General features: G+C 36.2%; 2 protein-coding genes across 2 annotated transcripts in view; both read left to right on the forward strand.

Moving 5' to 3' along the window:
- Nucleotides 1-21,272, forward strand: part of LOC141284469 (GTPase IMAP family member 4-like) — a 480,107-nt gene that overhangs the window by 151,300 nt on the left and 307,535 nt on the right. The window lies entirely within an intron of this gene.
- On the forward strand, nt 2,328-6,575 carry LOC141330916 (E3 ubiquitin-protein ligase TRIM35-like). Its single transcript, XM_073835721.1, has 6 exons — nt 2,328-2,723; nt 3,061-3,156; nt 3,393-3,623; nt 3,701-3,723; nt 3,805-3,923; nt 6,076-6,575. The coding sequence occupies exons 1-6, from the start codon at nt 2,328-2,330 to the stop codon at nt 6,573-6,575; spliced, it is 1,365 nt and encodes a 454-aa protein (XP_073691822.1).

Raw genomic sequence — 21,272 nt, forward strand, 5'->3', positions numbered from 1 at the left:
ACAGATTACGTCTAAACTTTTCATATTTCACATTATTTGATTCTGGAGGCGAATAAAACTCCAAACAGATTAAAACAACACAGAATATGAACTGCACACTGTGGTACAAATGCTGTGTGTGGATGTTGGCACATCAGTTCGATTAATCAGAGCGAGATCACGAGACCAATCAATCAAATGTAATTATGGTCTAGCATTGAAAAAATACAGCATACAGGTTTGAAATGAGGTTGCTATGTGTATGCCCTGAAGAGATGGGTCTTTAATTTAGATTTAAACGGACAGAGGTTGTCTAGGTAGATTGTTCCAGAGTTTGGGTGCCAAATAGGAAAATAATCTGCTGCAAACAGTTGATTTTGATATTCTAGGTATTATCAAATGGTCAGAGTTTTGAGAATGCAGAGGAGATGAAGGACTATAATGTGATAAGACCTTGCAACCACCAAATAGAGCATTACAATAATCTAAAGTCGCGATCGTGGACGCATGAATTAACATTTTAGCAATTGCCAGTGAGAGCATTGGTCGTAATTTAGATATGTTTTTCAGATGGGAAAAATGCTATTTTACAAATACTAGAACCATGGTTTTCAAAGGAAAGATTGCTATCAAATAGAACACCTAGGATCCCAACTGATCAAGAAGAATTAACAGGGCATGGTTGCAGACAATGTTAATGGTCTGCAACTGTGACGAACGCTCAGGCAGGTTGGGATCCATGTGCAGCTTTATTGAGAGAATAAGAATAAACAGACAGGCTTGGGTCAGACAATGGCAAACAGAACAACGAAGGCAGATCCGAGAGAGTAAACGGGGCACAAGCATAAACGTCAGACAGGCAACAGGCAGACAGAAAGTTCCAAGAGACAGGCGGGAGGTTCAATAGGCAGGCAGATCAGAATCAAAGTCGAATAAACAGTCCAATTCAAAAACAGGGAAACAGGGTAACAGGATAAACGCTCAGAATGTTCGCCAGGCAAAACAAGACTTCGCGAAGTTCATAAGGAGAGACCAGTCTTAAATAGTCTGAGAGTAATGGCAGACACCTGTAGTAGGTAATCAGCCCAGGTACGGGGATTATGGGAAATGGAGTTCACAGTCAGTATTCGGGAGTTGGTTCCCGCTGGTGCTGATCGGGTGGAGCCACAGAGGCGCGATTTGTGACAGCAACAATGCTTAGGTAGGCTGTACGTGTCAAAGTAACATCCACATTATGGATGACAGGACCCAAGGTTTCGCAGCAGAACATTGGCCAAAGCATCACACTGCCTCCGCTGGCTTGCTTTCTTCCCATAGTGCATCCTGGTGTCATGAGTTTCCCAGGTAAGTGTGATTCATCAGACCAGCTCACCTTCTTCTATTGTTCTGTGGTCCCATGTGCATAAATAAGCCTTGTCCGTTCATGACCCTGTCCCCGGATAACCGTCTTTCCTTGGGCCACTTTTGATGGATACTGACCACTGCAGACCAGTTTTGGAGATGATCTGACTCAGTCGGCTAGTCATCACAATTTGGCCCTAACTCAAATTTTTACTCTTGCCCATTTTTACTGCTTCTAACACATCAGCTTTGAGAAGAAAATGTTCACTTGCTGCCTAATATATCTCACCCACTAACAGGTGCCGTGATGAAGAGATAAACAGTGTTATTCACTTATAATCCCTCATAATGTTGTACCTGATTGGTGTATATTATACAATAAACACATTTAAAATATATTAGCAAATGTAAATTTGGACAACACTCTCAATTTAAAGGTGAATTCTTTATTTTACATGTGTTTTAGTAGATTACTCAATACATAAAAATCTATGTCCTTCTTTACAGCACTACTGAATAACTTAAAATGTGCATTTAAATTAAACTTAGATATTACTACAACGTGTATAAAATGTAATGTCTTTACAATTGAATGGCCTTTAATTTTTTTTATAGGCTGCTATATTATCCAGATGTTTGTACATATACACTTCTTTATATACAGTATGTCACCAGCAGGCATTGATTTGTGTGTGTGTTCATGTACCCAAAGGTTATCAGAAACTCCTCCCTCTTAAAACACCTGACACTCGACTCAACACACTCTAAACCAGGAAGAGACTCATTATTTCTCCTGTCTGTCGTTCTCTCTTCTGTCTTTTCTAAAAAAAAAAAAAAAACAGAGAATCAGTGAAGAACAAAGAGAAACACTTTAAGGATTTTTTAGGGGATGTTTTCTTTTCAACAGACAACAGATCTTTGTGAATCATTTGATTTGATTTGTAATTCATTTTTGTCATTCAGAAAGTGAAAGTAAAGTTTACACTGCTGGAGCTCAAACTGAGAAAATGGATTCACTATCTGTAGAAGAGCTTTCTTGTCCCGTGTGCTGTGAAATCTTCAAGTCTCCTGTTGTTTTATCATGTAGTCACAGTGTCTGTAAAGAGTGTCTTCAACAGTTCTGGAGAACCAAGAAAACTCAGGAGTGTCCTGTCTGCAGGAGAAGATCCTCAAAAGAACAAGTTCCTATTAATCTTGCTTTAAAAAACTTGTGTGAGTCGTTCCTGAAGCAGAGAAATGAGAGGAGTTCATCAGGATCTGAGGAGATCTGCAGTTTACACAGTGAGAAACTCAAACTCTTCTGTCTGGAGGACAAACAGCCGCTGTGTGTAGTGTGCAGAGATTCACAAAAACACGAAAATCATAAATTCAGACCAATCGATGAAGTGGTTTCATCATATAAGGTAAAACAAATGAGTTTTTCAACTTCATGCTTCAAAGTGTTGATTTTAATTGAACAGGACTGCAGTTTCACTGATTTGGTAAATGAGTAACTATGGGGGCAAATACTTTTTCACACATGCTCAGTTGGTATTGGATAAGCATTTTGCTTCAATAAACTTCTTTTTACTTTACAATCTGTAATTATTTCTGAATTAATTTAGCTTGAGAAAAACAAAAACAGAAGAAATCAGGATGGAGGCAAATACTTTTGCACTGCATTATATGACTGTATCATCTTTTCTTCTTTTTTTTCACTCTAATCTGGTGTTTTGTGTATTTTATTTTGTTTAATTCTAGGAGGAGCTCAGTACAGCACTGAAATCATTACAGGAGAAACTAAAACACAATGAAACAATGAAAGTAAAGTTTGAGAAATCAGTTGAACACATCAAGGTGAGGAAACAGAATCAAGAGTCATTTTCATTCCAGCTGTAGGATCACTATATACAGTTATGATCTGATATATTTAATATAATGGACTCCAGCTGGTTATTTTAGTAAATGAGGATTATCAATCTGCTTCTGGATCCGTTATATGTCTGTATCTGAGTTTGTCTCAGATCTGAATGATGTGATTGTGTTGATGTGTGTTGATGGAGATGATTGAAGTGAATGTGGTTTGATTTCAGTCTCAAGCTGAGCACACAGAGCGTCAGATTAAACAGCAGTTTGAGAAGCTTCATCAGTTTCTCAGAGATGAAGAAGAAGCTACAATCACTGCACTGAGGGAGGAAGAGGAGCAGAAGAAGCAGATGATGAAGGAGAAGCTGGAGGAGATCAACAGACACATCTCAGCTCTTTCACACACAATCAAAGACACGGAGGAGATGATGAAAGCCAGTGATGTCTGCTTTCTAAAGGTCTGATTTCAGATCATTGATTGATTGATTGATGATTGATTGAGTTGTTGATGATCAATGGTGTGTTTGTTCTGCAGGAGTTTCCAGTCTCAATGGAAAGGTGAGTGATCTGCTGGTGTCTCTGGTCTCTCTGCTTCTGATCCAAAGCCACTGCAGTTCTGACTCCTGAATGTTCTTCCAGAGTCCAGATCTCACAGCCGGATCCACAGACGCCTTCTGGAGCTTTGATTCATGTTCCACGTTACTTGGGCAACCTGCCGTTCAGAGTCTGGAAGAAGATGCAGGACATCGTCCAGAACAGTGAGTCTGACTGCAGAAGATCTGAGCTCACACACATACACTAGAAATGATGCATGAGGGGGAATATTGACAGATTTCAGCATTATGTGGGAATAAACAGATCATCTACTGCAGCAAAATCAGCAGATCACTTTTAGAAATAATCAATCCCAGAATTCAATGTGAAAGACACAGAAGTGATTTCTGCTGTTTTTAAGTTTATTTGATCAAACTGACAATGATGACTACTGTTCATATACTTTAGTTTTTTATTTCTATTTTTAATTAGAGTTTATATTTACATTTTAGCTTTAAATTTCATATGCACACTTATAAATAATTGTGGTAACACTTTATTTTAAGGGTCCAGAATAAAGCATTAGTTAAGCATTAATTATCTGTTAATTTGTTCACAGTTAAGCATTAGTTAAGCACAAACACACTAGTAATTAATGACTAATTTAACATTTTAAGGTTCCAAATGATGTATTAGTTAATTACTAATAAACTAGTAATTCAAGATTAACTTGTTCACAATTATGCATCAGATAAGCATGAACACATACATAAACAATGATTAACTGAACATATAGTAAAATGGAATGGAATGGAATTTCTCTGGATTTACAAATCCTTGAGAACTTCTGAGATAACCAAAGTACTCAACTGCATGAAATATATAACACTGTGCAAGTGGTTTTTGGATATTTTATTACAAAATTCTTACATATTGTACCTTTAAACAATTGCAGAAATGTATTTGAGTTTAAAGTGTAGGCTTGCTTAACATTATGTAGACCTATTGTTGGAAACGAGCTGGCAGCAGAAATCACACAGAACCATATGAAATGTTATAATTTCATATAAAGTAAACGATTCAACTATTTAATAATGCAAATGAAAACATAAGGCAATTGGAATGACAATTAAAAACAACAATAATAATGAAATCAATGCTGCGATTTCAGTATTCATAAGTATTTGTACGTGTAGATGCTGTAAATATGTCAGTATTATTATTGGCTTATTCTGGTGAATAAACTTGAATATCACTCAATAAGTGCCATAATTAATGTGGATATAACTTTAACATTCGAACTGTAGAACCTGATGCATCAAATAGTCCTTATTACACTATTTTATATATAATTGCAAACCAGCAGTAATTAAACATAATTACTAGTTTATTATTTGGTTAACTTAATAGATGATAAATCACAGAAATATATTTACATCAATCCAAAAATTATTAAAATAATAATGGTTTATTAATTTGTAAATAATGGCTAACATGTATTTACTGTACATCCATTTATTTATTAATTACTAGCTTATTTTTGTTATTTATTTTTGCTTATTTATGTGATTTTAAACATTTAATAATTCTTAAATAATGGCTAATAAGCCCTTACTATATGTTCAGTTAATCATTGTTTATGTATGTGTTCATGCTTATCTGATGCATAATTGTGAACAAGTTAATCGTGAATTACTAGTTTATTAATAATTAACTAATACATCATTTGGGAACCTTAAAATGTTAAATTAGTCATTAATTACTAGTGTGTTTGTGCTTAACTAATGCATTATTCTGGACCCTTAAAATAAAGTGTTACCACAATTGTATTTTGGTTTTAGTCATTTTACATCAAGTACTTCAGGGTAATTTATTTCAGTTAGTTGCCAAAACAACTTTTCTAATGTGCATTTAATTTTAATTATTAGATTTTCTTTTAATGATTATTTTATTTAAGCTTTATTTTATTTTTTCTTTATTAACTGTGTATTTATTTTTATGAAAGAAAAAATGAAAAGAGGAAATGATATAAACGTTATTGTGTATTATTCTAGTTTATCTCATTTGAATCTGACAGCACTGTGTAAAGTTCTGGACAAAGACAACATTTTGTATTAAAAGCATCTTCTGACTATAATTGAATATAAATGACAGCAGAAATCAAATGAATATCTCTTGAGTGTCTCTCAGTGTTTCTGATTGAACTTTCAGTATTGATAAATCACACAGAGAATGACTGACAGTGATGAGAGGAAAATGTCTGATGTGTTTGATCAACAGGACGAGTGTCATAATTCATAATCATCTGTGTTTGGTTCACTCTTGATCATTATATGAACATCAGAATAACAGCATCTGTTGATTGTGTCTCATCAGCTCCTGTCATTCTGGATCCAAACACTGCATGTCCATCTCTCGTCGTGTCTGATGATCTGACCAGTGTGAGAAACAGCGGATATCAACCTGTTCCTGATAATCCAGAGAGATTTGACTGTCATCGCTGTGTTCTGGGTTCAGAGGGTTTTAACTCAGGAACACACTGCTGGGATGTGGAGGTTAAACAGAGTCCATGGTGGACTCTTGGAGTAACTACAGCATCAAACCAGAGGAAGGGACATGTTTTCTTTAACACTGGTGTCTGGTGTGTGGAGTATAATCAGTATGGACGTTATTTTAGTTCTGGTTTTCGTGTTAATCAGGATCTTGATCGTGTGAGAGTGAATCTGGACTATGACAGAGGAAGGGTGTCATTCTCTGATCCTGTAACTAACACACATCTACACACATTCACAACCACCTTCACTCACACACTACTGCCTTTCTTCTCTAATTATAGTCCTTATCCTCTGAGGATCTTAGCAATCAATAGTCAGTAATGGTTACTCCTGTAGGTCTGGATCTTCCTGCTTTCATCTTTCATCATCATACAATATTATGTTTCCAGCATGATTAGCATGTTGCTAGCATGTTGTTAACGTGATTCTAACATGTTTGGCCAGTTGCTAGCATGTTGTTAACGTGATTCTAGCATGATTAGCCAATTGCTAGCATGTTGTTAACGTGATTCTAACATGATTAGCCAGTTGCTAGCATGTTGTTAACGTGATTCTAACATGTTTGGCCAGTTGCTAGCATGTTGTTAACGTGATTCTAACATGTTTGGCCAGTTGCTAGCATGTTGTTAACGTGATTCTAGCATGATTAGCCAGTTGCTAGCATGTTGTTAACATGATTCTAACATGATTAGCCAGTTGCTAGCATGTTGTTAACGTGATTCTAACATGTTTGGCCAGTTGCTAGCATGTTGTTAACGTTATTCTAACATGATTAGCAAGTTGCTAACATGTTGTTAAATGTGATTCTAACATGATTAGCAAGTTGCTAGCATGTTGTTAACGTGATTCTAACACGATTAGCAAGTTGCTAGCATGTTGTTAGCATGATTCTAACACGATTAGCCAGTTGCTAGCATGTTGTTAGCATGATTCTAACATGATTAGCAAGTTGCTAGCATGCTAGTTGCTAGCATGTTGTTAACGTGATTCTAACATGATTAGCCAGTTGCTAGTATGTTGTTAACATGATTCAGTAGTATTATAAGACACTATGTCTCAAATTATGATTCATGACCCTGATTTATGGCTAGATTTATGGTCTGATTCATGGTACCTGTCAGCAATGATGGACAGGTTGACACGTGTCAAACAGGTGTAGGGTTAAAATATATGAAATAATTTATGGGGCTTCAGGGTTCTCTGTCACTCTGACAGGCATGTGACCAGGGGTCTGTTACCCCTTACTGACAGGAAGTGACGTGACGGTGGGGTGTGTAAAGCAAAAGATCTAAGAACAGACATTTAGGTTTGACTTTAATTAGATTTATAAGTGAATTTGCGATGTTTTATCTGACCAACCGATCCGCTGGTGTTTTATGGTTGTTCCTTTTTGATCACTTCAGTCTGGAAGAGTTTGGGTTGCCCTGATTGTGAAAAATGGCTGAGTTATTGTGTGTTGACACCTCAACAGAACAAGTTTTGTTTGATCAGTACGGTATCTGTTAATGCAAAGAGCCATCTATCAGCCCGTCTACATCCAGCCTGGATAAGGAGTTTGTCCTTAGGAGGATTGGTGTCTAGACATCAAAGTCCATAGCTTCTCTCCTTCCTGTTTTCTACCACAATATAGTTGGTGCCTGATATGTTTTTAATTTGTTTGTTAATGGGGATGTGCTTTGTTTGATGGTTAGAAGACATCCAAACACCATGTGTCCATGTCAGACCCCTAAACGGTTCAGTTCTGTCTGATCTATAGGCTAAATGTTGAAAATCAAGACTTCACAGTTTTGATTGCATATGCCAATGCTGAAATGCTTTTGCAATACTAATGCACAAATATTTTCCATGCCAATACCCAAAAACTGAAAAAGAATGAAAAAAAAAAAATCACCAAGACCATTACCCATCACACAATCTATATCCTTTTGAAAAGGTGTTGTGTTTGGGTATGTTCTTACTACATCATCTGTACGTGTGTACGCTAACACCTCTGTAGGATCAGTACAGCCTAATTTGTAAGCTAATAGTCTTAAGTAAAAATATTCAAACCATCACTATCCAAACCATCCTCCCTATCCATCACTTCTAACAGTCAAGGTTTTGGTCTAACTGACGATGGATGAGAGTATGCCAAATGTGCTAGTGTTAATGGCTTTACAACATCCATATCCTATAGATATGCACAGAATCATGCTTTAGACAAAGAATCAACAGTGCGGGTGATTCTGTGGAACATGGGTAACGTTTTTATAATGTACAAACTGTACCCTACCACCAATACTGTTGTCTTTAAATTTAACTTTTGTTTTGTTCTCTAATTTCTTTAAAAATAGCCCAATGACCAGCATTGTTTTTTTGTTTTGTTTTTTCAGATCATTAATGCACCCTAGTGCCTTTCTCACATGAGTGGAAAACACTTTGGACGTGTTTGTGACAAACACATTTTTAATTCACTTTTTTTTTTTATGTGTGACTGAACTTTTCTCATTTGACAGACCTACATTTCAATTTATTTACCCGAGGTGCTTAACAACCACAGGGGATACATGTTGTTTTCTAATGTTCATGGAACCTATATTGGCGTAAATTTTCTTACCTAGAGCACAAAACGTCTACATTTTGATAATGTTGTAGGTGTCAAGTCGTTTAAACGGTTTAAGGCTAAAAGATTAAAGCACCAACATCTGTGATTTAGAAATTGAAAGAGATATAACTATTATCATCATTTCCTTTTCACTCGAATAAACTGGTAATAAATTTTCTATGCAAGTGACACAAGTTCTCATACTATGTTTGTAAATAGCAATTGTAAAACCTTTTTTGGATGTCAACAGATTTTGTCAGGGATGTCTAGCATCTAAGAATCACAATGTCTTGTGAATGACATTTTTCTTACACCACTAGGTTTTAGTCATATTATCAAGATTTAGTTTGTTGGACCATTAATGTTTTCAGGTGAGGACAGCTCTTCGTGAAGTTGTCATCACAATACAAATACATTTAAATTAAGACATTAAGTAACAGTGTTTCTCTTTGAGATATTTCTTTTAGTGCAACTTTGTGTCTGTCCACGATGTGCAATCACATGAAGCATGAACATGAAAATGAAGTTTTGCTGTTTTACCCAACTGAAACAAATGAAACGATTGCACTGAAAGCTGCACATTCTTTAAAGTGTAAGCATGTTAAAGTTTCCACACTCTTGTAAAGAGTAAAGATTAGTTCATCCCAACCTTTTGTGCATTCAAGAGACCAAAACACCAAGAAGGAGAATATAGCAAGAAAATAAATGTTTATACAATCACATTTGGGAACTATGATGTTCCACACTTTTGTAAAGGTTATAGAAAAAAATAAAACATCTTTACTTAGGAATTAAATGTGCACAACAACTGACTAAAAGTCACTGAATTACGAAATGCAAAAGTATGTACGGAATTCGACAAAAGAGAATTTTAGCCGTAATGAGCACGTAAGACAGAAATCCTCTCTTCTGCTCTATTGTGAATTTGTGATTTGTAAATGCTATTTTCTATTAGAGATAATCGATGAGTCTGTTTCCATTTAGTTTTTTGAATAGTTTTCAGGTGATGAATTCTGTCTGATTTTGGTCAAACATGCAGTACATGTACACAGGAATTTATGAACAACTACAACATAAAAAAATAAAATGATAGTCCTTAGATGAGAGTGTGATTCTAAAAACTAAAAAGTGTGATATCCTTTTGGTAGTTTTTTCCAGTCCGGCTACCCAAGTCACAAAGACACATAAAAACCCCTACCTCAACTTGAAAATGGGGGTCTTGCTATTTTACCATACACACACACACACACACACACACACACACGCACACACGCACACACATACACATACACATACACATACACATACACATACACATATACACACACACACACACACACACACACACGCACACGCACGCGCACGCACACACACACACACACACACACACACACACACACACACACATACACACACACACACATACACACACACACACACACATACACACACACACACATACACACACATACACACACGCACACACTTTCTTTGGAACAGGGATAATTGTGGAGGGTTGTGTGAAGAGATCGTCAGAGCGGGTTTCGAATCTACAATAAAACTCATTCAGGTCTTCAGCAAGTCGTTGAGTCGCCTCAGTGCTTGGGGTGGTGTCCTGTAGTTTGTGATGGTTTTCAGGCCGTTCCACACTGAACTTGGATCATTTGAAGTGAACTGATCTTCTAATATTTTTGCATAGGTCCTTTTAGCCACTCAAATCTCTTTATTCAGTGTGTTCCTGGTTTACTTTTTGATTAAATAAATCCAGCCATGGTAAGAATAAGGAAAAACGGTAACACTTTACAATATTGTTCATTAGTTTACATTAGTTAACTACATTACTCACATGAACTAAGAATGAACAATACTTCTACAGCATTTATTCATCTTAAAGGAAAAGTTCACTTCCAGAACTTAAATTTAGAGAAAATGTACTCAACCCCTTGTCATCCAAGATGTTCATGTCTTTCTTTCTGTAGTTGTAACGACATGATGTTTTCTGAGTATAACATTTCAGGATTTCTATGATGTTTAATGAGGCTCAGAGGTGGTATGCGTGCAATCAAATTCATAAATTCATGTTGAGTTTAGTGTTTTAAATAAACATTTTGAATATAGAAACATTAAATGATTTAAATAACTGAAAAGAAACTTTTAAAATGAAACTAAAACTGCCAGTAGGTGGCGGTAATTCACTGATTTATTTACTGAATCATTCGTTCATTTGATTCCTTCAAAAGGATGATTCATTCAGGAATAAAGCAAGTGACTGTGTTTATGAATGGGTTATCGATTCATTGACTCACTAGATTGACTCCGGTATGGCCGACCACACGAACCTTCACACCGATTCCTCTCTCCCCTCATCCCTCAGCAACAAATTAGTCTTTTCATCCTTCATCCTTCACCGTTAACTTCTCTCACACACTGCAAAGCAGGACACGTTCATCTGTGGAGTTTGGAGATAATATGTCACAGTTTACTTTATATTGCTATCCCTACTTACATACATGATCTATAGTGTGCTGCACCCTGGGTCTGAATAATTTTTGGTTTTAAAATGTTAAAATCTGAGATGATAAAAAGCTAAATTATTATTAAAAAAAATGTTTTAAAATGCCTGGTTTCCTTGAATAAAGTGATTTTTGTGGGATTGCAAGCAAGTAAACTAATGTTGTAATCCTGCTCTCACAGTCAGATATCAGACGGGTCGAACATGAAGCCCTGGCACCAGTATGTCAATCAGCAATTGAGGAATCACCTAGTGCACAAGCTGTAACTTTGAGAGCTCATCAGGTTTCAATATCATGATTTGACAAAAGAAAATGTCACTATATGACACTATAATCTCTACAGAGTTCAAGCCATATTCCCAAACCCAGACGCTGCAGTGCTGGAGGACGGACTCATGGAGAACTTGGTCGCTTATGCGCATGAGGTGGAGGGGGACATGTATGAGTCTGCCAACAGCAGGGTAAAGCACCTAAACTTACATGCAACATTCAATTTACCTTCATGATGGTGTTTTGTGACTGTAAGAAGGCTCCAAGTGGCTCACGTTCAGTCTTCTAGCGATTTGCATCAATTCACAAATTTCAAAAATTGATTTTCTAGTTAATAAAAAATATAATGTCGTCAGAACAAAACAGCAACAGCATTGGAGGAGGAAAAACAAATACATGCTCCCCATTTTCAGCGAGGGCAAGAGTTTGGAAAACTATTATAGTAATTACTGATCTTTAGTTATTATGGGAAGTAGGGATGTGCCCGAATAGTGAATCCATATTAGGACAGACACAGTAAACAAACAAAGCCTTCACTCCCCACGTGCATCAATGAGCCTTGTCCGTTCATGACCCTGTCACCAGTTCACCGCTGTTCCTTCCTTGGACCAGTTTTGTTAGATACTGACCACTGCAGACCAGTTTTGGAGATGCTCTGACCCAGTCGTCTAGCCATCACAATTTGGCCCTTGGCAAACTCACTTAAATCTTTACACTTGTCCATTTTTCCTGCTTCTAACACATCAACTTTGAGGACAAAATGTTCACTTGCTGCCTAATATATCTCACCCACTAACAGATGAAGATGATGAAGAGATAATCAGTGTTATTTTCTTATAATCTCTCTTAATGTCATGCCTGATCGGTGTATATTATACAATAAATGCATTTAAAAATATATTAGCAAATGTAATATAGGACAACACTCTCATGAAGTAAATCCGTTATTTTGTTTTATTATACTAGTCAATGAATATTAAAATGAATGTACTTCTTTACTGCCGGATTAAAATATTTAAAATGCACATTTAAGTTACACTTAGATATTACAATGATTATTGTATCATTTATTGCCCTGAAACAAAACCAAAGTTACAAAAATAGTATCTTATTTTAGACTCCGTAAAGTGAATAACTTAAAAGCTGTAATTAACAGTAATATTATGAATAAAAATATTAATAATAATAAATAGCACCTGTGGTTTGTGTAGTCTGGAGGATGTTTGTTTTACATGTGGCTCCTTTGTCCTTCATGTCTGTAAGCTCTGTCGACTGACACTGTAAACCTTTTTTTACAAGTAAAATAATATCACAGATGTTGTCTTTGTTGTATTATGCTCATTTGACAATAAACATTTTAATAGGTCTTTAAAAACTGAGCAAACACAAAACACAGTCCATATTAGGATACGTATTAATGATCATACAATACCTGATGTTAAACTGAACTAATTGTGACCCATCTTCAGCTGAAGGCTGTCTGTCAGTGCAGTTACATTGTTTGACCAATAGATGGCGACAAGAGACTGTCTTTATGAACGGATCATCACTTAACAAAAAAATAACAAAAACACTTAAAACACAATTCATTCATGTAATAAAGGTATAATATACTTGAAAAAAATAAAGTATAAGATCAGAATATGGATTTGTTTTTGATAACTGTTATTTTAACATTACAATGAATTTAGAGTTCAAATCATATTTTAAAATTACTCTGTCATGCTGTTTAGAAATTGTTTTCCCCGATGAAGAGGAGAATGCTGGGTTTTCTCTATTAGGTACCAGTTATTTTATTACATATACATGTACAGTATGGATCATTGTATGTTTTACAGGGTTTCAAAGACAGTTAAACAAACACTACTCTGTATTAAGATATTTATTCAGCTTTATTAAAATGAAAAATAATGTCTGAGAATAACACTACACTGTTTTCTCCACTTAACATCGTGGTATTAACTATGTACAGACAGTGTATTCATTTAATGTTTGTTTTTCACATTTAGTTAATTATAATAGATATAAATTCTCCAGATATAGTTGTGGATATAAAACATCAGTATCACAGTCTTCACTTGTTTCTGTGTTTTTGCTGTCTGTAATTTTGGTGAATCTCTATTGAACAGATTGTCTGACAGATACTACTGGAGATTCACTGTTGACATTTGACTGTTTCTCCAACAGGACGAGACACTGATCGTGTAAAACAGCTCACGGGAGAAGATTAACCAAAAGGTAATTGTATTTTAAAAGGCATATCACTCGCTACGACTGCCAATAATGAATTAAATAAACACTATAAACAACTATGTACGTCTGTGTTTCAGAGGATTTCAAAAATAGACAGAAGCAGAATCACGACAAACAGGTCAAAGCTGTAAATATATGCTTTTATACTGCATTTATATACATATTTATGTTTTAAACCATGAAGGTGAGCCAATGGATATTACACAAGCAAAGCAAAACTTCGCAATATGTTAAAGTGAAAGTAAAAACAGCGTTTTCAGCATCTGACGTGCACATTCTCTCAGAGACAATAATAGACGAATATACTTCATATCATATGCTGATATTAATTTACTTAATATTTACTTAATTTACCCTAATATTTCTCTTGTGCGCCTAACATAGTAGGGAAAAATAAAAAAAACGTAGCCTATTTTGGGTAGGCTTAAAGTCCCCCTGAAATCAAAATTAAAGTTTTTTGGCTTTTAGTATGACTATTAGCCTTAAGATTATCTATAAGCCAGTGTGCTTCAAAACAACGACAAAATTCGCGTTTACAAGATATGAGCATTCAAAACTTACAGTCTGATATCACCGTGCACTTCAGTTTCTCATCAAACGTTCTGACCAATCAAATGCTTTCTAGAGTCCGTATTGTCCCGCCCCCTACACAGAGACGCAAAACCAAGGGGCAACCTCCCGCTCTCTCTATTGAAACCAACACGGAAGTGACTTAAACTGCAATTCATCGACTGGCCGCTAGAGACTGGCTGCAGAAGGGAGTCAGTCCCATTGACTCCCCATGTTAAAATGCCCAACTTCACAGCAGAAAAAAGTATGTTTACAGCCTGGTTCAAAAAATGGTTTTGGTCTATATAGCTAGTTTTGCCCTTCATGTCAACTGTGAGGGGGGTGAATTTTTTTATAACTCATCCGTTTAAGTTATATTAAGCCTTAAAGTTCTGTATAATTAAGGGCGTGGTCACTTGAGTGACAGGGGGATTGCCGCTGCTGTCACCACTGTCGCGCTAGGCGGGCGTGGTTTCAGCAACAAGCTCCACCCACTTCCCGCCTTTTTGCCCATTTTTGATTATCCGGGAGTGACGCGCGGTGACGCGATTCCAAGATGGCGACGGCCGACTCCCGCCCACTTTAGGCTTCAAAATAGCGCTTCAGAATCCTTCGGGTGACGTCACGGACACTACGTCCATATTTTTTACAGTCTATGCGCAAAACACGAAGCAGATCATATGCTCATATCTGCGATCAGCATGTATTAAACTACACAGCCTCAGCATGATTATGATTACTATTTTGTTTTAGCAAGAGTTTCATATTGAATCTGTGGGGTAATTTATTAGTCTGTGGCTGTCATAAACTACAAACGCGGCTTTACCGAGCTTAACGGCTCTGGCCCGAACAGATCTAAATGGAACGCTATTGGCTATTCAAAATAAGTGGGCGGGGCTGGGCGATATGTTTTTGTTTCAGTTAAAAGCACGTCACCACATAGAATAGCCCTGCATGTTTCAAGGCACTTCAGTGGACCCTTAAGGGTTGTTTTTGAAAGTCGGTGTTTAAAATAAAGCTCTTAATTTACATTGATAACTGCAGTATTATTAGGGATTAAGAAAGTCTTTATTATGATTTCATTTTGTCTTAAATGTGGGGACTAAAAGGCAAGAATTGCGATGAAACTATATAAGGCTATCAATTGACCTTATGCACGGCAAGCCAACTCAGTCATTTCCGGTCAACTGTACTGTGCCGTAGTATGAGCGTACTTTGTTCGTTTTCTCTACATAATACATTCACAATGGAAGAAAAGTGTTGTTTGTCTAAGAGGACCAAACGTCCATATATACCGTTTCAAGAATGACAAATGCCAGTTTAAAAAAAATCGTGAGTAAATCGGCTAAATATGCGCGAGTCATTGCTAGTAATAACCGGACAAACATCTGACAATCTGATGTAAAAAAAAAAAAGAGCTTAAATGATTAAATACAGAGTAACAAAACTACAGCTGTAACAAGTATGTGCTGGTTAAATATAGGCTATTTAATAGATTTTAAAGTTCAAGATAAAACTTGAAAGATAAAAAGATTACTAAAAAGTAGGGGTGGGCATAGATTAATTTTTTTAATCTAGATTAATCTATATTAAATCTTGGAATTAATCTAGATTAATCTAGATTAAAATGGCTAATTTGAATTCTGCTGAAGGCATTTTCAGAATATGTGTGCTAACCAAATAATGACTAAAAGTAAGTCTTCGAGAACGGGCCAGGTGGCGCATTAGACCAGGCGCTCGTCTCCTGTTTCCAAAATGCATCACAAACTGCTTGACAATTGCATTCACAACATAATTACCTATACAAACTTGTGTAACCAAGTACTTCTGCGCAAAAGGCTGCACGACGTGCGCGTTGCCGTTAAATACACAGACGCGCACGGGCATGGATTTCTGCGTGCATAGTCTTCCATTAAACTGCGTTGCTTTTAGAAGCGTCAATTCAGTTGTTGCATGTAGTTTAATGTCTTTATTTCGGGATTATCAAAGTAAATTATAACTCACGTGCCCCAGTAAAAAGGGTCTAGCAACGCACCTGCCCTGAAGCGGCTTCATAACTGCATCCATGTTTGCACGTCTCATTTGATGTGGTAATTTCACAGAAGTTGAAGACTTGTTCTCGCCCCCTACAGTACTATTCCACTAGGTATACATCATCCGCGCTGAAAATCAAGGTGAAAGTCATCATATCTTGCGTAGTTTAGACCCAATTTAAACCCAACTTTAAGAATAGATTAACGACGATATTTTTTTTATCGCCCGATAAGAGTCTCACGTTAACGCAGCACGTTAACGCTGATAACGGCCCACCACTACTAAAAAGATTAAATTTTTAAAAGATTCGATTTTATAAAGTATCTCAAATTCCTATTGATTCACATTGAGTGCATTATTTAATTATTATCCCATAAATATTTAATATATTTGTAGTTAACTATATTAGTATTTAAATAATTCACCCTTATAGGCTGTTTGTGTGTGAGCTTAATGACTTTCTGCACTTGCTATACTACTTAAGGGCGGTAAAAGTACTACAATTTATTATACTAGTAATTTTATAATAAATCGAAAAGCAAGACGTCTTGAAAATAGAGGGAGTTTGAAAGGCAGTAATAATAAATAATCCTCTGCTTCCATCTATTGGTTATATGCGGTAATTCCACATTATTTTAGCCAAAAAAGACGTTTTTTGTGAAAAGTCTTTTTTTTCCAATTTTATGAATGAAAAGTGAGTCCTTGAAGTACATTTTATTTCACAGCTGTAGAGTTAGAAAATAATAAAGGCTATAAAATATTGCAAGATTTTAAAAATGTGTTCATGACTATGAAGGCAAGTTAGTGATTATCAAAAATATGATGTAGATGTCCTTGAAGAGAAATATTATATAATATTATATACTAGCTAGCTAACGTTAGCATAAACACATTATGATGGTGTTTAGCTGTCAGCATTTAAATGTACAACTATGCAGATAGGGAGAGTACGGGATTACCAGGCTCTGAATTTAAATTATTTAGCTATTTAAATTATGTTGTTAAATAATATGAATCTAAATGTTCATGCCGCTAACATTGTTTATAATGTTGCAATTATATTTTTTCTCAGTTTCTGATAAGAACGAGGCAGTAGATGAGTCTCACGAGTGTCCACCTAATATATAACACATATAAAATGAGCTTCAGCGGAAGTTTATGAGCTGGCTTATCTTTATGCGGAAGAACTCTCCCTGCATAATGTCAATTGAATAAATATGAGCGCTGCACGTTTCAAAGTCAGCTGCGGCGCTGCTTAAATCCTATAAAATCCTATACTATTCAACATAATGATTAAAGATGTGTTTATAGGTATTCATCCAGGAATATCAACAGCACTGTATGCTGATGATGGAGCAATGTGGAAGAGAGGGAGAAATGTTAAATATATTGTGTCTAAAATCCAAGAAGCAATAGAGAGTGTAGAGAAATGATCATTTGATTGGGGATTTAGATTTTCTATATCCAAAACTTGTTGTCAATGTTTCACACACACACAAAAAAGGATAGCAGAAAATATTACACTTTATTTATATAAACAGTCCTTAGAAAGGGTAACAAAATTTAAGTATTTAGGTTTATGGTTTGATTCTAAATTAACTTGGAAAATTCATATTGAATTCATTGAAAAGAAATGCAATAAAGTTCTCAATCTAATGAGATGTAGCCTATAGTAGGTCAAGAATGGGGGGCAAATGAACAATCAATGATCATGTTATATTGTGCACTTCTAAGATCTGTTATAGATTATGGATGTATTATATATGGGTCTGCATCAGCTAGTATGCTTAAAGGGTTAGTTCGCCCATTTAAGACATGAAGTTGTATGCAATCCTTCACTATAGTGTATACACACTGACCCACTCTGTGGTCACCTCCCTGGTCAGAGTTCTGGCCGCTGGAAGTTTTTCAAGAAAGTAGTCACGGTTAGTTTCCGGGGCCTCAAAACTGTGCGTTTTACATGAAAAAAATATATGCGTTTCAAAGCTTGATTAATTTACAACACAAAAACACTCCAGACAAAAATCATGCCTCAGTTTTAATCGGCACTATTTTTCCTTTTTCCATCTCTATCAATCCGCGCTGCTGTCAACGTCAACAGTTCGCACGTTCCGATCAGCTGTAGCAGTGTTTACACACTCGAAAGACAACAACGTAAAAAGTCAACAATGGTGCGTACTTGTAAATTCCCAGGTTGTGACCACAAGAATGTGCCGGGATCACCGGTCAGATTCCATCGTTTTCCTGTTTCGGATGTAGCTATATGAGACAGCTTTGGCTGGTTGCCATCGGCTACTCTGTGGGAGCTAAAATATCCAGTATCAAGGATTTTCCGAGGAGCAGTGTTGCCAGATTGGGCGGGTTTCCGCCCAATTGGGCTTCTTTTGATCGGCTTGGACCGGAGAATAACGCATTGGGCGGGTAGACAAAATTTGGGCTGCCCAATCAGCAGTTTTTTTCTTCGCTTTTATCATTAGTCATGTTATTTTAGTACGTTCGAGCTCAAAGTATCACAGTAATATAATGTGTAGTGCAGTCATCAACTCATTTTTGCTTAACGTAACCCTTACTGGTTTAGTTTAACAGAGACCTGTCAATCAATTTACGTCTTTTACGTTAGTGAGATGTGATGACTTGTGAGTGACGGGGTTTTACATTTCATTTGTTTCTCATCACTTTATTGTGCACTTTTTGCACAGAAATTAGCATATTTTTTTTTACTGTGGACATTGAAAATGAAGCATGCGTTTTTCCAAGGGTTAAAGTCATTTGTTAATTTCCAATTTGAAAAGATTTCTGGACATTTTACGCATATTTTCGGACTGTTTTGATCCATATTCCTGTGAAATTGAGTTATCTTTATTTTTTGTCATTATTCTTTTTTTTAAAGAGATAAAAATGGTCCTTGTCAGTCAACCTAGACATTGCAATAAAATTCTCATTTATTTGGCAGTTCAAATTTGGGCTGGTTTTTGTTGAAGTGGGCGGGTTTTGGTGAGCTTTTGGGCTGGAAATCGTCAACCCTGATCTGGCAACACTGCTTAGGAGGAGGAGAGGGGAGAGATTTTCGTGCAGTGCTCACGTCACTTCAGTGAAGTGATTCAAGGAGGAAAAAAAGAGTTCTGCTTTACCAGTACCACGGGTAAGCTCTATTTACTAACTTTATGTCGCATACGACAGGTTTATTTTGAAGCTAACGTTAAACTGTCATGGCAGTGTAGATTAGTGTACAATGTTTTATATTTATTTTATAGTTATATTAGTTTTTTTTTTAGGTAACGCAATAGTCCCAGTCAGCAAATTTCCTCTGGGCCGGATCCAGCCCATACCAACAGCTAACGTGTGGCGCAGATAAGTTTTGGTTCCCCGGCCCCAAAACTGGTCCACATCTTTTTACCCAGAACCGAACCAAAACAGTGTCATAACCCAACCTAAAATGAGCCAAATCATGCAAACAGATGTGGCTGATATATGGATCTTATATGGTATTCTTGTATGGCTGAGTTCTGTACAGTGTTGCCAACTTTTTTCAATGGAAAGTAGCTATACCCCGCTTGAAAAGTCGCCAAATGACGTCATACACTCTTTAGCATATTCATGACGTCAGTACGTCGTATTGTCTTGCGTCTATGTGCTCACATACTGCTATTTGATACAGCCAAATTCAATAAAACTGTTTTCATTTATATATTTCATAGATATATTGATATATTTTACGGTTTCTTTTGTCAGACAACGGGGTAAATATGAAATAGTGACTGAAACGCAGCCCATTATGACTACAAAACCAGCTCTCGAAGATTATAGCCTATCTACACTAAAAACGTGATTCATAATCACGGCATTGTCTAAAAAAAATCAAATACACATACGATTAAGACAATGGCTGTGCTGTGATTTCGGGCTATACTTGCATGTAAAATAGAGCTATAAGCATCAGAATATATTTTTTTTATCTGAAAATGCTGCTTCTCTGCCGCTCACTGAACAGTGCAGACGCCAGAGAGAGAGAGGGAGAGCGCGCGCGCTGGGAAAGCACGACTTCACGCTCGCAGTACCAGAGAGTCTCATAAGCTAAATAAGGTTTTTCCAAGAAGACGCTAGATTTGTCGCTAGGCGCTTTTTTGGAAAAAAAAAAAAAAAAAAAAAAAAAAAAAAAAAAGTCGCTAAGGGGGTCTGAAAAGTCGCTAAATATAGCGACAAAGTCGCCAATTTGGCAACACTGGTTCTGTAAAGGGTTATGGCCCGTTGTTCTGAAATATTCGGTGCCTGAGATTTTCTGTGACACTGGGCGGGGCTAACATGAATATTCATTAGTTTCGTCTTAAAGTTGCACTCAAATCTTAGTGCTCCTGATTTAAAAAAAATACAGTTTTCTATAACATAATTTAATTTCAGTTTCGAGCTAATATATATACATATTTATTGTGCACAGACATGTATTAATTACATAAGAAATCCAGGTCCATATGTATTGTTAGAATATGCACCATATAGGCTAATCAAGCCCACAACTCTCGTCTTTTTGTCATTTACCCTACTTCGGTTTTACATTTGAGTGCGTTTTAAATGGCTTGATTTGATTTGAGTTGTACAGAATAAACTTATGCATTTGATTTGTCATAATAAAGTTTGATTTGTGATCATGTACAACATTCCTTATTATTGCTGGTTCAGCTGTTAAATAAATTAAGATATTTTACTTGCTGATTTTTTTACTTTATTCACAGAGGGAACTTAACTAAAATGTATCATGGGCTATATTAATTTGCACTTTAGTTTGCATTTAATACAATCAAGAAAACAAATGATTAG

The sequence above is a fragment of the Garra rufa genome, chromosome 1 (genome assembly GCF_049309525.1).
Source record: "Garra rufa chromosome 1, GarRuf1.0, whole genome shotgun sequence".
NCBI classification, from domain to species: domain Eukaryota; kingdom Metazoa; phylum Chordata; class Actinopteri; order Cypriniformes; family Cyprinidae; genus Garra; species Garra rufa.